This window comes from Capsaspora owczarzaki, assembly GCF_000151315.2.
Source record: "Capsaspora owczarzaki ATCC 30864 unplaced genomic scaffold supercont2.3, whole genome shotgun sequence".
NCBI classification, from domain to species: domain Eukaryota; class Filasterea; order Ministeriida; family Capsasporidae; genus Capsaspora; species Capsaspora owczarzaki.
Genome location: NW_011887294.1, coordinates 361,141 through 374,132, shown reverse-complemented (window position 1 = coordinate 374,132; position 12,992 = coordinate 361,141). Strand labels below are relative to the sequence as shown.

The 12,992-nt window shown below is 54.2% G+C and overlaps 5 protein-coding genes across 5 annotated transcripts; 1 reads left to right on the top strand and 4 right to left on the bottom strand.

Moving 5' to 3' along the window:
* Window positions 1-194: 194 nt before the first annotated feature.
* CAOG_02124 (hypothetical protein) lies at window positions 195-1,803 on the bottom strand. Its single transcript, XM_004348824.2, has 2 exons — window positions 1,171-1,803; window positions 195-1,075 (listed from the first exon to the last, which is right to left on the bottom strand). The coding sequence occupies exons 1-2, from the start codon at window positions 1,780-1,782 to the stop codon at window positions 305-307; spliced, it is 1,383 nt and encodes a 460-aa protein (XP_004348874.1). The 5' UTR covers window positions 1,783-1,803; the 3' UTR covers window positions 195-304.
* Window positions 1,804-1,866: 63 nt separating this feature from the next.
* CAOG_02123 (hypothetical protein) lies at window positions 1,867-3,161 on the bottom strand. The gene is made up of 3 exons (XM_004348823.2): window positions 2,687-3,161; window positions 2,293-2,539; window positions 1,867-2,153 (listed from the first exon to the last, which is right to left on the bottom strand). The coding sequence occupies exons 1-3, from the start codon at window positions 3,124-3,126 to the stop codon at window positions 1,932-1,934; spliced, it is 909 nt and encodes a 302-aa protein (XP_004348873.1). The 5' UTR covers window positions 3,127-3,161; the 3' UTR covers window positions 1,867-1,931.
* Window positions 3,162-3,254: 93 nt separating this feature from the next.
* Window positions 3,255-6,051, bottom strand: CAOG_02122 (hypothetical protein). The gene is made up of 2 exons (XM_004348822.2): window positions 5,979-6,051; window positions 3,255-5,580 (listed from the first exon to the last, which is right to left on the bottom strand). Exons 1-2 carry the CDS (start codon window positions 6,046-6,048, stop codon window positions 3,437-3,439), a joined length of 2,214 nt encoding a protein of 737 aa, XP_004348872.1. The 5' UTR covers window positions 6,049-6,051; the 3' UTR covers window positions 3,255-3,436.
* A 161-nt stretch (window positions 6,052-6,212) lies between these two features.
* CAOG_02121 (XPA binding protein) lies at window positions 6,213-10,425 on the top strand. The gene is made up of 11 exons (XM_004348821.2): window positions 6,213-6,262; window positions 6,757-7,160; window positions 7,307-7,976; window positions 8,139-8,359; window positions 8,457-8,541; window positions 8,648-8,848; window positions 8,937-9,023; window positions 9,116-9,301; window positions 9,403-9,606; window positions 9,726-10,143; window positions 10,237-10,425. Exons 1-11 carry the CDS (start codon window positions 6,233-6,235, stop codon window positions 10,323-10,325), a joined length of 2,595 nt encoding a protein of 864 aa, XP_004348871.2. The 5' UTR covers window positions 6,213-6,232; the 3' UTR covers window positions 10,326-10,425.
* Window positions 10,343-12,868, bottom strand: CAOG_02120 (aspartokinase). Its single transcript, XM_004348820.2, has 7 exons — window positions 12,409-12,868; window positions 12,175-12,293; window positions 11,760-12,075; window positions 11,535-11,665; window positions 11,043-11,426; window positions 10,788-10,965; window positions 10,343-10,692 (listed from the first exon to the last, which is right to left on the bottom strand). Exons 1-7 carry the CDS (start codon window positions 12,734-12,736, stop codon window positions 10,463-10,465), a joined length of 1,686 nt encoding a protein of 561 aa, XP_004348870.2. The 5' UTR covers window positions 12,737-12,868; the 3' UTR covers window positions 10,343-10,462.
* Between the last annotated feature and the right edge of the window lie 124 nt (window positions 12,869-12,992).

The window sequence follows — 12,992 nt, the reverse complement described above, 5'->3', positions numbered from 1 at the left end:
AACTGAGACCTACTGCTGTAGATCTACTCTGTGGATTCAAAGTTGCAGAAGTTGAACAAAAGTTGAAACCAATTGGTGTGTTCTGGAAGTGAATGGCATGCTTGACATCAACCCAACTATCAACAAGCTCCGGAAATCAACTGAGAGAGGGGAAATTTTCAATGTACTGTCATTTCCAACCGGAAAAAAAAAGACCCAAAGCCGAAAGCGTCACTGTATTGGTGTAAGTGCAAATAAATAGGTTGTGCCTGCAGAGGTTTGGGGGGTGGGTGGGATAGATTGAACTCAATCACACTTCACTGGGTTACTCGAGCGCAATGCTGGTCAACTGCTGAGCAACCTCGGCAGTCAAGATTGCCGCTTGCAGATGCACCTTCACCAACAGCGGAGGCGCGCCGGCAGAAACGGCCGCAGTGGCAAACAATTTGGCGAGAAAGGCATTGGCGGCTTGAACAAGTGCGTCGACCTCTGCCGACGTCGATGGGGGAAAGTTGCTTGGATGCGGCTGGTGAAAGTCTGGAAAGACGCTGGCAAGGGACTTTGTACACAGCCGGTGTCGCAGTAAATCCATGCGTGTTAAGATGATGTGGAGTGTTGGAGGGCCTGTTGGCGGCGCTCGCGGCACATGCGAAAACTCCAGCAGCCCGTCATTCTCGGCCGCTCGGGTTGCGGTGAACAGGGGCGCATACAATCGTTTGCACAATGCTTGAACTTGATCAATGGCGTCGTGCATTGCTGTTCGGCCCGATTGCGCAGCTGGCTGTGTGTAGGCGACGACAGAAGTGGAAAAGGTCACCTTCATCGTCCCAGCAGGCCGCTCCACAAAGCATCGTAGCCACTTGTCAGAGGTGTGCTTTGCAAGAAGACTGTGACGCTGGCCTGGCTCTAAAACAATGACACGACGCTGCTGCTGCTGCTGCGACGTCGTGCCAGAACTGTCGTTGGCTGAAGAGTCTGGCGCTTCAAACTCTGCTGCATCAAACAACCGAGAGTACTGCCGGCTACGAATGACGTCCTGGATGGTGGGTGCATAGTCGACTGCTGCGCAAATGCGGGCAGCATGTCGAAACATGTACTGCGCAAACCAAACATCATGAACGTGAGACAAAGTAATGTTCGCCTTCAAAAGCAAATCAAGCAGGCTTGGCGCCGCCGGTATTGCTCACACACCTCGGGCGGATCGTTCATGGCCCAGACTTGCGATGACACTAGGCTACCACCGGCGGTACGCACACCCGCGTCTTGAATGAGCGAAAGCAGATTGGACGTCGCAGTCGACACGTCGGCCCGTTGTTCCGGAGACAACGGAGGGAGCCCATAGAGGGGTCTCAGACCCGCTTGTTCCCATGCTTGCCATTGCTCCACGGTTGGCGGCGCCATGTACGGGTTGACAAACTCTTCCTGCAGGTGCTTGGCAGCGGCTGCTTTGGACGCCTCGTCGCCGACGAACGACACGCCCAGCTGACCCATCGTCTTGAGCACGACCAGCATGCTGTCGATGGTATTGCACTGAATCACGGGCGCGAACGCAGACTGGAGTCCGGCAACGTCGCTCGGCGGACTCCACAGCAGCCGGAACAGGCGGACGAGCGTGCTCGCACCGCCGCCAGGACTGCCCAGCGCAACGACAGTGCATGTGCGGCACAGGGCTGCGTAGTCTGCCTCCAGTTGCGCGAGCTCGTCGGCGCTTGGCTGGGCAGCGACCGGCGCTGAGCTGTGCTCGTCGACCAGTTGAGCTGTCTGCGAATGACTCTTTCGTGATGACTTGAGCTTCAGCTTCATTTAAAGCATGGTCAGATGCAAAAATGCAAGACTGAGAAAATGGTGTCAACTCGCGCTGCAAAGCAACAGTTGTCAAATCAAAAACACAGTTGTATTTTGGGCAACCAAAGCATTGGACGAGATCAACACAGAAACCATGAGCGCAGAGCCTAGTCTGTCCGGTCGTTGAAGGCTGCAGCTTGGGCGTCTTCTTCAACGGGTGCTGGGGGAGGCGACGCGGGAGATTGCTGCTCATCAGCGCCAGTGGATGGCTCTTGTGGTGGCGCCGAAACGGTTGGTCGGATGCCGCGCTTCTCGAGCAATCTGAAAATTGCATTGTGTGTCTCGTAGTTTTGGGCATTCTGTGTGGTGATGGAGACCTGAAGGGCGTTCTACGAAGGGCGGAACAAACGGCGATTCGGGGAGGTGAGGACAAAGAAATCGACGAGCAATCCAGCAAGCAATCCAGCAACAATCCAGCAGCAATCCAGCAACAATCCCCCCCGCATCAGAGCTTCAAAAGCCCTTTACCGAAGAAGACTCAAAGTCGTTACGGAGGGCGCGAACATCCTCGGCAAGAGCAGCGCTATTCTTCAGGCTCTGCAGCTCGCGCTCGAGCGTGTGGATTTTTTGCAGCGACAGGGCCACCTTCTCGGTCGAACGCTGCAGCTCGTCCATCTTGCGTCGCAACGAACGCGCCGACTTGTTGACGTCTTCCATCAAGTAGTAATACGCAAAGACTCCGGAGGCGACAAAGCCCGTCAAAAAGCCAAACACCCTACATAACAAAAACCGCAACATGTCAAGCAAAACGGTAGTGAGCGCACCGAATGAATGGAAAGGGACCAGGAAAAAAATCCCAGGAAATCTCAGAATCTGAGAATTCACACAAAAATCCCCCGTTTAATGAAACTGCTTAGCTTACGTCGCCGTGCCAGTCGCACGAACTCGACCGGTGGTCTTCTTGTCATCGCCATGATTTGACTCTGAACGCTTGCTGCCGGACGAGGACGAGGACGACGCCGATCCCGACGAAGCGAGATCTCCACTCTTGGGCGAGGCGTCGGCGGTCGAAGCAGCGGCGGCGGCCAATCCAGCACCACTCGCCGAGGACGACGATGAAGACGACGCTTGCACGCCTGGGACGGTCTGACTGAACGGCGCAGCGTCACGGGCGCGCGGCGGCGGCGGCGGATAGCGCGGCTGCTCCTGCCACGACGCTGCGGATGTGGACAGCGCCATACGACTGGCAGCTGAGATCGGAGCAGCAGATAAAGTAGTAGTAGTAGCAGCAGTAGCAGCAGCAGCAGCAGCAGTGATGGCGCGGGTGGCCGAGTGAGAGTTCACACGGATTGCTGTCAACATGATGTTTGACTGAGTTCTATTGAGTTCTATTGAGAAATTGGAGACTGGATTTTTCCATTCATTCATTCATTCATTGCAGATTCGCTTCATGCGTGGTAGTTCATGGCTGGTGCTGCACATCTGAACAGTATTAAAACACTTGCGGTGTATTTGTGTTTGGAAATACAAACAAACAAGCACATCCAAACGAACAAGGCAAAACCAAAAAAACAAGTCTCACATCGCAGCAACACAAGACACAACTCTCTGTACACAATGAGAACAAGGATTGGAGGGAAACGGAGCTCAACAACTCCATCCTTTTGGAAACTCAGGTACGAGACCACGCAAGAGTCGCGTTGACCAGCCCAGAGATGGCCACGGGATGAATCAAATCTTGCTGCTGAGTAAAGATGGAGGACAGCCGCGCAACGAGACCTGCCAGTCCGATACGCGTGCTGTGCAGAGTTTGCGAGTTCATCCACTGTTTCGACAGACACATGTGCTTGTTTGGGCACACCTTGTGCTGCGATGGCGACGAAACGCGCAGCGGAGCGTGATCCACCATCGAAAACCAGTGTGGGGTGTGGATACAGGCACGACGCATGCTGCTGCACCCGGAAGCCGCTTGGCCAGTGGCGTCGCCGGTCGGGAATTGCGAGCAGATGCTTTCGGAGGCGGTCACATTGTCCATGCCGGTGCAAGCCATCACCGAGTCGCGACAGTACGTGCTGTCCATCAGCTCGGATTGGCACATGTCCAGCATGCCGCTGTCAAACAAAGGCTTCTCGGACAAGCATTGCTGAAGCCCCATGGTGAAGAAGACCGAGTCGAGCAGACTGAACGATGCATCCGCGCCTTTGTGCTGCGCGGCAAGAAGCTGTGCTACCCCTTGCAAAACCTTGGGACAGCGTTGCCCGAGCGCGTTGATGGATGCTGCGGCAGCACATGCGCCAAACTCACAGCTCGGGAAGGCGGCATGGCACATGTATCGCTTGAGCGTTTGGAGGCAGGGCATGCAAACCTCAAATTGGCCGTGCTCTGCTCGCTGTGCGGCCTCCAGCGATTCCTTCATCCCGTTCCAGGCCAAGTTGAGACTGCGGTCGAGGACGTACGCGTACGAGATGGGCAGCGCTTGGGAAGCCTTCGGTGTAGCCATATCATCGGCCAATGCACGCCGACGAGGAGGAGGTCGCCTGGCTTGGAGCGCACGCCTGGCCGGCTCCGCTTCTGCTCTGCGGTTGCTCCGTCTGTTTGCCGAGGACGGCGCGGCGCTAGGCGGGGCTGCTGTGGGCGGAACAGCGGTAGGTGCGGGACCACTCGTGGCCGGAGGTTGAGAGGGATTGAAGGCGTCTCTGAATTGGCGAATGAGGCACACAATCAGCGGCACAGCGCGGGGAAGGCACTGCGAGAATGAATCAAAGTCCGTGTAATTGTTCTGGGTGCAGTAGTTGTAGCAGTCCGGCAGGTCGGAAAAGGCGGCTTCGCAGCAGATGGTCGCGTTGACGTCTGTAAAGTTGCCAATGGGGAACTCTGGCACGTTTGTGGGAAGGATTGAGGGCAGGTCGGTCGGCAAAGCTGTGGGAAGGGCTGTGGGAAGCACCGTTGGGATGGTAAAGTTGCCGAACAGGAAGCCCGACTGGAGAACGCACAGGAAGAAGGACGGCAGCTGCTGCAGACACGTAAAGTCTGACGTTCCTGTCGCGCCCGGAACCGTGGAAGGTGCGGCAATAGCCGAGCACAAGGAAGAGCACGAGCCCACAAAGGATCGAGTGCAGCACTGGTCGATGGCATTGTCGAAAGATGTGGGCGATGGCGCAGCCGAGACAACGTTCGTTGGCAAAATCCCGCTGGTGACGCACAGACCAAACGCAGGCAGGGCAGCCAAACACGCAAGGTTGGGACTTGTCGAGATCAACGAGGGATCGGTGAGACAGAGCTGCAGGCAGTCGGGAATGCTCCCAAAGTTTGTTTGGCAACATTGCGTGATGACGGGCGTGATGATGATTGGGTTGACTTGGCGCACACCAATCTCAGAGACGGCCATACTGTCCGCACCAGTGCCAACGCAAGATGCCAGTGAGGAGAACTCGGAAGCACAGGCGGGTTGGGCGGATAGGGCTTCGAACCCTGCGTGGCACCTCGAGTTGCACAGGCGGCTACTGGCATAAACGCTCGAGCAGCAATCCGAAATGCGCGCAGCCACGCTCTCACGGCGCGCACGAACCCCGTTCATTTCGTTGGCAGCGTTCAGTTCAAACAAGGACGAGCTTGAGTGCGACGAACGCCGGTGCACGGTCGACTGGAGAAGTTGCTCGAACGCCCCAAGAGGGTTGGCAAAGGAGGCTCCGGCCATCTCGGAGCAAAATTCGACATCTGCCGGCACCGTGTCGCATGTCATTTGCTGTGCAAGCAGGGTTGAAAGTTGCAAGGTGGCGGAGGCAGCTTCGCGGCGAGGCTTTGGTGGTCTGGCAGCTGTTGGTTTTGAGAGGAGCAAGAAGAGGGCAGCCGTGTGATGAGTTTGTTACATGCGTGTTGGGGTAGGTTGGAGTTGGTTTGTGAGAATCGAGAACGCAGAGGGGGAAGCGCATATCGCGAGAGTGCGTGACGGAGAGCGAATCGAATGGCCAATTAAGGAAGTGAGCGATGTGCAGCAACAACGTGCAGCAGTTCAGTGAACGCACACACGCGCAGCTGGCGCCGATCGGTTTTTCCCCTCCGTTACAGCACATCCACACCAGCGTAACTTGTGATGGGGGGGGGCGGGCGAGGGTAATAACTACGGTGGAGGACGAGGCTTTTGCACAGAAAGGGTTTGCACACCAACAAATCCAAGTCTCGTGCACGATGGCGAAATACATTTTTTTGTTTACCTGTCACCACGCCCGCCGCGATGGCGACAATCGCGACAAGCACGGGAATCAAAAAGCGACAGGAACGCATGGATGGAAAGGAAGAGTGAGAGCAACACGACAAGCAAATTCTGTAGACAAGACCCAAAAACAGTACAAAAGCAACAATCTGAGACGTCCACTCGCTTCTCAGAACTCAAGCATCATCTTGCTACAGTTCACAGCTTGTTTTTGCTTTTCTCAGTCTCTTTTTGTGTTTAGTTGTTTCTTGGAAGATGGTCGACCGCGATTTCGCGTTTGTGCTGGTAAAGGAATCAAAAAAAAAAAAAAAAAAAGTGTTGGATTGCATGGGATGAGATTGGGGGAAAGCGAAAAAAGGGGCCAATCTGGGGACACAGTGCTTCCCCACACTCACACTGCAGTGCTCCCGTTGTGTGATATCATCGCATCGCATCGACTCAGGAGCGAGGAGGGGGTGGGTGTCGGGGAAGAGCGAGAGATCGGCACTGGATCAAAAAGCATTGAGGTGAAACGTTGAGAGCGTCGAGCGTCGAGCGAGAAAAGACAGGGCAGCATGAACGAGCATTGAAAAGTTAGCCGACAATCCCAGCTGACTGCGGGATGACGATGCGAGGCGAGCCAGAGCGATCCAACGGCAATGGAAAGTCCATACAAAACGATCACCCAACGACAGCTCCTTCTCGCTTGCCCATCGTGTCGTACAACCATAGCAGACCACGAAGACTCACTTGGACACAAACAAACAACCACCATGATCAAAACCCCACCCCCGAAACAGGAGGACTCGGACGTCATCTACGAGGAGGACATCCTTCGCAATCCGCACAGCGTGCAGGGCTGGCTGCGCTACCTCAACCATCGCAAGCAGCGACCAGGACGCAACATGATCTACGAGCGTGCAGTCAAGGCACTGCCGGGATCGTACAAGCTGTGGTACATGTACCTCACGGAGCGCAGGCGACAGGTCAAGGGCAGGTGCGTCACCGACCCGTCCATCGAGGCGCTCAACAACACGTACGAGCGATGCCTCGTCTTCCTGCACAAGATGCCCAGGATCTGGATTGAGTACTGCCAGTTCATGGTCGAGCAGCGCAGGATTACGCGCACCCGCCATGTGTTTGATCGGGCTTTGCGCGCCCTGCCCCTGACCCAGCACGACCGTATCTGGCCAATGTACCTCAAGTAAGGCTTCATTCAAAAATTCATCGTGTCTCCAAAGATGAGGGACATTCGCATGCGAATGTTTGACGAGGTTTCGGAAGCCCTGATTTTTTTCTGTTTTGCTCAACGTCTTGCTGATTTCCTGTTTTGCTCTTCTACCTTGCTAGATTTGTTCGCTCGCACCCAATCCCCGACACTGCCGTCAAAGTGTATCGTCGATACCTGCAAATCAACCCGCAAGACGCCGAAGAATACATCAACTACCTCGTCCAGGCTGATCGGTTGGACGAGGCATGCCAGCGTCTTGCGTACGACTGCGTCAACAAGGAAGACTTTGTCAGCCAGCACGGCAAGTCGCAGCATCAGCTCTGGGTCGAGCTGTGCGAGCTCATGTCGCAAAATCCGGACAAGGTGGTGTCGCTCAAGGTTGACGCGATTATTCGTGGCGGCCTCAGCCGGTTTACGGACATGACCGGCAAGCTGTGGACGTGTCTGGCAGAGTACTACATTGGTCTTGGTCTGCTTGAGAAGGCGCGCGACATTTACGAAGAGGCCATGCTTGTCGTCTCGACGGTTCGCGACTTTAGTCAAGTGTTTGATGCCTATGCCCAGTTCGAGGAGCAGTTGCTCAATGCCAAGATCAAAGCAGCAACAGACGCGGAGGATGATGCGCCCGACGAAGCTCTGGACCAGGACATTGACTTGCGCATGGCGCGCTTTGAGTTTTTGATGGACCGCCGTCCCTTGCTGCTCAACAGCGTTCTGCTGCGTCAAAACCCGCACAACGTGAACGAGTGGTTGAAACGCGCCGAGTTGTACAAGGGTCAAGACGACAAGGTGGAACGAGTGGTTGAAACGCGCCGAGTTGTACAAGGGTCAAGACGACAAGGTGGGGTGTCTGCCGGAATTTTTTGCATGAGATTTTTTGTTTTGGCTGTTTTTTTTTTTTTGGTGTGCTCACTTTGGTGGTTTGACGCTTCGCGTATTTCGGGCTCGTAGATTGTCGAGTCTTTCACCCAAGCCATCAGTACCGTTGACGCCACCAAAGCCGTGGGTCGACTCGCTGACGTGTGGGTGGAGTTTGCAAAGTACTATGAAAGCAAGAGCCGCTTGAAGGACGCGCGTGCCACATTTGAAAAGGGCTCCCGAGCGCCCTTCAAGACTGTGGACGAACTGTCCCACCTGTGGTGCCAGTATGCAGAGATGGAGCTGCGTCAAAAGTACGTGCTCGATCTTGCATTTTGCGTTTTGTGTTTTGACCATGTTTTTGAGCATTCTGTCTCACGTGATCCTGATTGTTCCATTTCACCTTCTCAGGGCTCCTCAACGTGCCTTGAGCCTCATGCAGCAGGCTACCAGTGCGCCGGCCCGAGCTGGCAAGAGCGTGGACTTTTTCGATCCGGTGCGTTTCCATGCGTGTGTGACAATTTGTCGCATTTTTCTTTGATGGCAGCGTCTGACATCTTGATTGTTTTAATTTTTTGTTTGCACCTTTTGAACACGCGTAGGCTGAGAGTGTGCAACGCCGTCTCCACAAGTCGGTCAAGCTCTGGACCTTTTATGTCGATTTGGAAGAGAGCATTGGAACTTTCCAGTCGACAAAAGCCGTGTACGAACGAATTCTCGAGCTTCGCATTGCCACTCCTCAGATTATCATCAACTACGGGCTATTCCTGGAGGAGAACAAGTTTTACGAAGACGCATTCCGCGTAAGTTGCTGCCGGCCGTTCGTCATTTCGTTGTTGTAGTGTTGCCTGTGCCCTCACTCGGGACTGGCTTTCCACTTTCAATCGCTAGGTGTATGAAAAGGGCGTGGGCTTGTTCAAGTGGCCTGTCGTGTTTGACATTTGGAACACGTATCTGACCAAGTTTGTTCGCCGCTATGTAAGTTACTCCTCTCTCGTCGCGACAGCAGTTTGCTTGCTTGCTTGCTTGGTATCGGTGACGCTGATGTTGCTCGGTGCGCCTTCATCTAGGGTGGCAACAAGTTGGAGCGCGCTCGTGATCTGTTCGAGCAATGCCTTGAAGGCTGTCCTGCCAAGTATGCCAAAACCCTGTACTTGCTCTACGCCAAGCTGGAAGAAGATCACGGTCTCGCGCGCCATGCCATGGCCGTCTACGATCGTGCCACTCAAAATGTCGAGCTCAAGGAGCGTTATGAGGTGTGTTTACTCGCCTGAATCGTAAAATCAAGTGTGTCTGGGGGGATTTTGCCAACGCCGCAGCTAACTTCTTCATTCCTTTGCTTTTTCGCCCGCAACAGATGTTTAGCATTTACATCAAACGCGCTTCCGAAATTTTCGGTGTCACGCACACTCGTCCCATCTTCGACAAGGCCATCGAGGTGCTCAACGACCGAGAATGCAAGCAGATGTGTGTCAATTACGCCGAGATGGAGCGCAAGCTTGGAGAAATCGACCGAGCCCGAGCCATTTATCAACATGCCTCGCAACTGGCCGATCCTCGTGTAAGTAGAGCAAGCCTTGCCCATCATCAGAGCTGTTCGATGCGCTCGCTTGATGAAACTCATGTTGATGTCGCTTTTTTTTTTTTGGTTTTGGTTTTGGTTTCGCAACCCGGCTCCAGGTGGACCCGCAATACTGGTCAACATGGCAAGAGTTTGAAGTTCGTCACGGAAACGAGGACACCTTCCGCGAAATGCTTCGCGTCAAGCGCAGTGTCCAAGCGCACTTCAACTCGCAGGTCAGCTACATTTCTGCGCACATGGTTGCAGCCAAGCAGGCACCTCCCCCGACTCTTGCTTCAACCATTCCCACCGACAAAATGGCTGCATTGGAAGCCCAAGTCACCGCGGACGCCGCAGCAGCTGGTGCGGCTGGCGGCAAGTCGCTGCAATTTGTTCGCGCAGCTCCCGCTGCCTTTGACAAAATGGGCGACAGCGTGCCCTTCAACCCCGCCGAAATCAACTTGGACGTCGACGACGATGAAGACGAAGATGATGAAGATGACGGCAGCGACCAAACGAGTGACGCTCGTCCTTCCGGTATGCCTTTATGGAGTTTTGTTTGCTTTTGGGGGTTGTCGCCAATTGTCTTGACTCACTCGCGTGTCTCATCATCTCGTGTTCTTCACTCAGGAGTCAAAATCACCGAGAAGAGCATTCCTGCGGCCGTGTTTGGCGGCATTGCAAAACAAGCTTCGAGCGCCATGAATGACAGTTCCTAGACTGGTTTTTAAAAGAATGTTGAAGCAGTGTTTATTCACTCGAGTAGACACACACACACACACTGCAATTCACAAATACAAGGACAGGGTTCAATCAATCCGCTCGAATCGCTTTGACGCAAAACATAAGGTACATTCTAAGCCGCTTGGCCGTCTTTCGTGATGGCCTCGACCGGGGGTGGCGAGCGCGATGGGGACGGAGACGGGGTGTCTGACGTGGAGCTGGAGCACGGAGCCCAGGCATCGTTGGCGGCGATAACAAGCTCGTCATGGACGCAGCGCATGGCCAGTTGCGCTTGTGAGCGGTTGATGACGCAGGAAATGTTGATTTCCGAGGCACCTTGAGAAATCATTTCAATATTGATGGCTAACCCAACAGACAATAGCAGCGGAAAGAGAGTGAGTTTGCGTGTTCCAGTCGCGACTTTGCTTTGTGTGTGTGTGTGCGTGTCTGCACCGTACCATTCTTGGCTAGCGTGGTGAACATGGTGCCAGAAATACCAATGGTCGACTTCATGTGAGAACCAACCAGGCTCAAGATGGCGAGCTCGCTGTGCACAGACACGGTGCCGATTGCTTCGAGCTCGCGCTTTGCCAGATCCAGATTTCGGGACTTGGCGATTGTCATGGAGACGTCAACCTGGCAGGAAGGGTGATGAGAAGTCAGATCGGAGCAAAAAAAAAAAAAAAAAAAAAAAAGGAAAAAAAAAAAGGTACCTCAGAGGTGGAAACGAGATCAATCTCAAGACCATACTTGGCCATAATACTAAAAACAGACGCAAGAAAGCCGATCGAGCCCAGTTTTCGGTTGGACCGCAGGGTGACGACAGTCACATTGTCCTTGACCGTGACAGCAACCGCTCCGCGCTTCGAGATGGGCTCGAACGCATTGGGATCAATCACAGTGCCAGGAAGGTGCGGCCGGAAGGTGTTTTTGATGCGAATCGGGATGCCACCGCGCACCACCTGCTCCATTGTGAAGGGATGGATGACCTCTGAGCCATAGAAGGTCAGTTCGGCTGCTTCTCCGGGCGAGATGCGAGGAAGCACCTTGGCAGTCTTGACTTTGGAAGGGTCTGCGGAAAAGATGCCGTCCACCTCCTGCGCGTACAGCAAGTCAACGAGTTAGCGCTGAGCACGAAGGCCTTCGCAAAGATTCAAGAAAAAAACAAGTAGCAAAAAACAAGCCCCGCATCTCTCCTCTCCTACCTTCCATATTTGAAGCTCTTTTGCTTGCACTCCCGCTGCAATAAGTGCGGCAGTGAAATCAGTGTAGCCGCGACCGATTGTTTCAACAATACCGCCTGGAACAAACCCAAAGAAGCCTCCAACCACGGGGACTGTCAAGCATTTTTCGGATGGTGAACGGCTTGTGAGCAAAAAGAACCTTCCCATCAGTGCTCCTTCAAAACACGCGAATGAGCTCGAGCGTACCAACATCAGGCGCTTGTAGGTGGCTTTGAATGACGGCAGCCATGCGCGTTTTGATCAAGTCGTAAAACGACTGGTCTCGCAAATGTCCCGAGGCTGCGGCCTGAACACCAATCACAGAGGAGCCTTGGCCGGTCGCATCCACCTTGGGATCAAGAATCTGCTCGAGCGAGACAAAGACAGCGTTCAACTGGGTCTTTTCCTTGAGCACCGCCGCAAAGAGCTTGGCAGACAGGCGCTCTCCGAGGCTAATAATGACGTCGTGGGATCTTGGTGATATCTCATGGATGACGCTGATAGCTTCGAGGAAGGACTTGAGCTGTTTCGAGAACAAGAATGCGAGCATGAGCGGTGGCGGTGAGGTCAGATCACAGCAGTAACACGACGCACGGCTCGCTCGAATGCTACAACAACTGACCTGGTCGAGCTCTTCATTCACCACCTCCTGCATCGTCTGCGCCATTGACGACTCGCCAAGGGCCTCGTGAATCGCTACCAAGTGGGTCGACTTGACCTTGTTCAGCACCTTGATGCATTCTGTCGGTTTCAGACCACAAAACAACGGAGGATTGGTCAGAAAACGAAATCGTGATCACTTCGACACCACAAAATACTCTTCGCCGCAGCTTTTGTTGGAGGGAAAACCACGTACGACGCAGATCGCCTTGAACAGCGCAGGTCGCGGCCTCCATCAGCCGGGACGTGGTGCCCTCGAGCTTGACATACGAGGACATGGCAGACAAGACCACAATGGGTCGCTCGCCACGCACCACGGAGCCGCTCGGAGCATCCTGCCCATCACCCTGGGCCGAGGTCGGGTCTCCTTCTCCAAGAAGCGCAGCAGCAGCGGCCGCAGCAGGCTTGAATGCCGCCCGCACAATCTCGCATACGTCGAGCATCCGCTGCCCGCTGCCGACGCTCGTGCCGCCAAACTTGAGCACGACAATCTCGGCCGGTGCACTCGCTGGGACATCCGCCATTATCGATTCGGATTGTTCTTTGTCTTGTTCCTTGGCTTGTGATGAGTGGTTTGGTGGTTGTGCAGTTGGGCGAGCGAGACTTTTTTTCGTAAAATGCTACCTCCAGCAAAGATTAGAAAAAAAAAAACCGCGAAAAGCAGAGAAAAAGAAAAACTGTGCTTTTTGCACTTTGCATTGGAAAATTCAATCCATACAAGTCCAAACCATTTCAGCAATTTATTAGTTTAGGACGATTGCTATAACATCGAATCGAGCT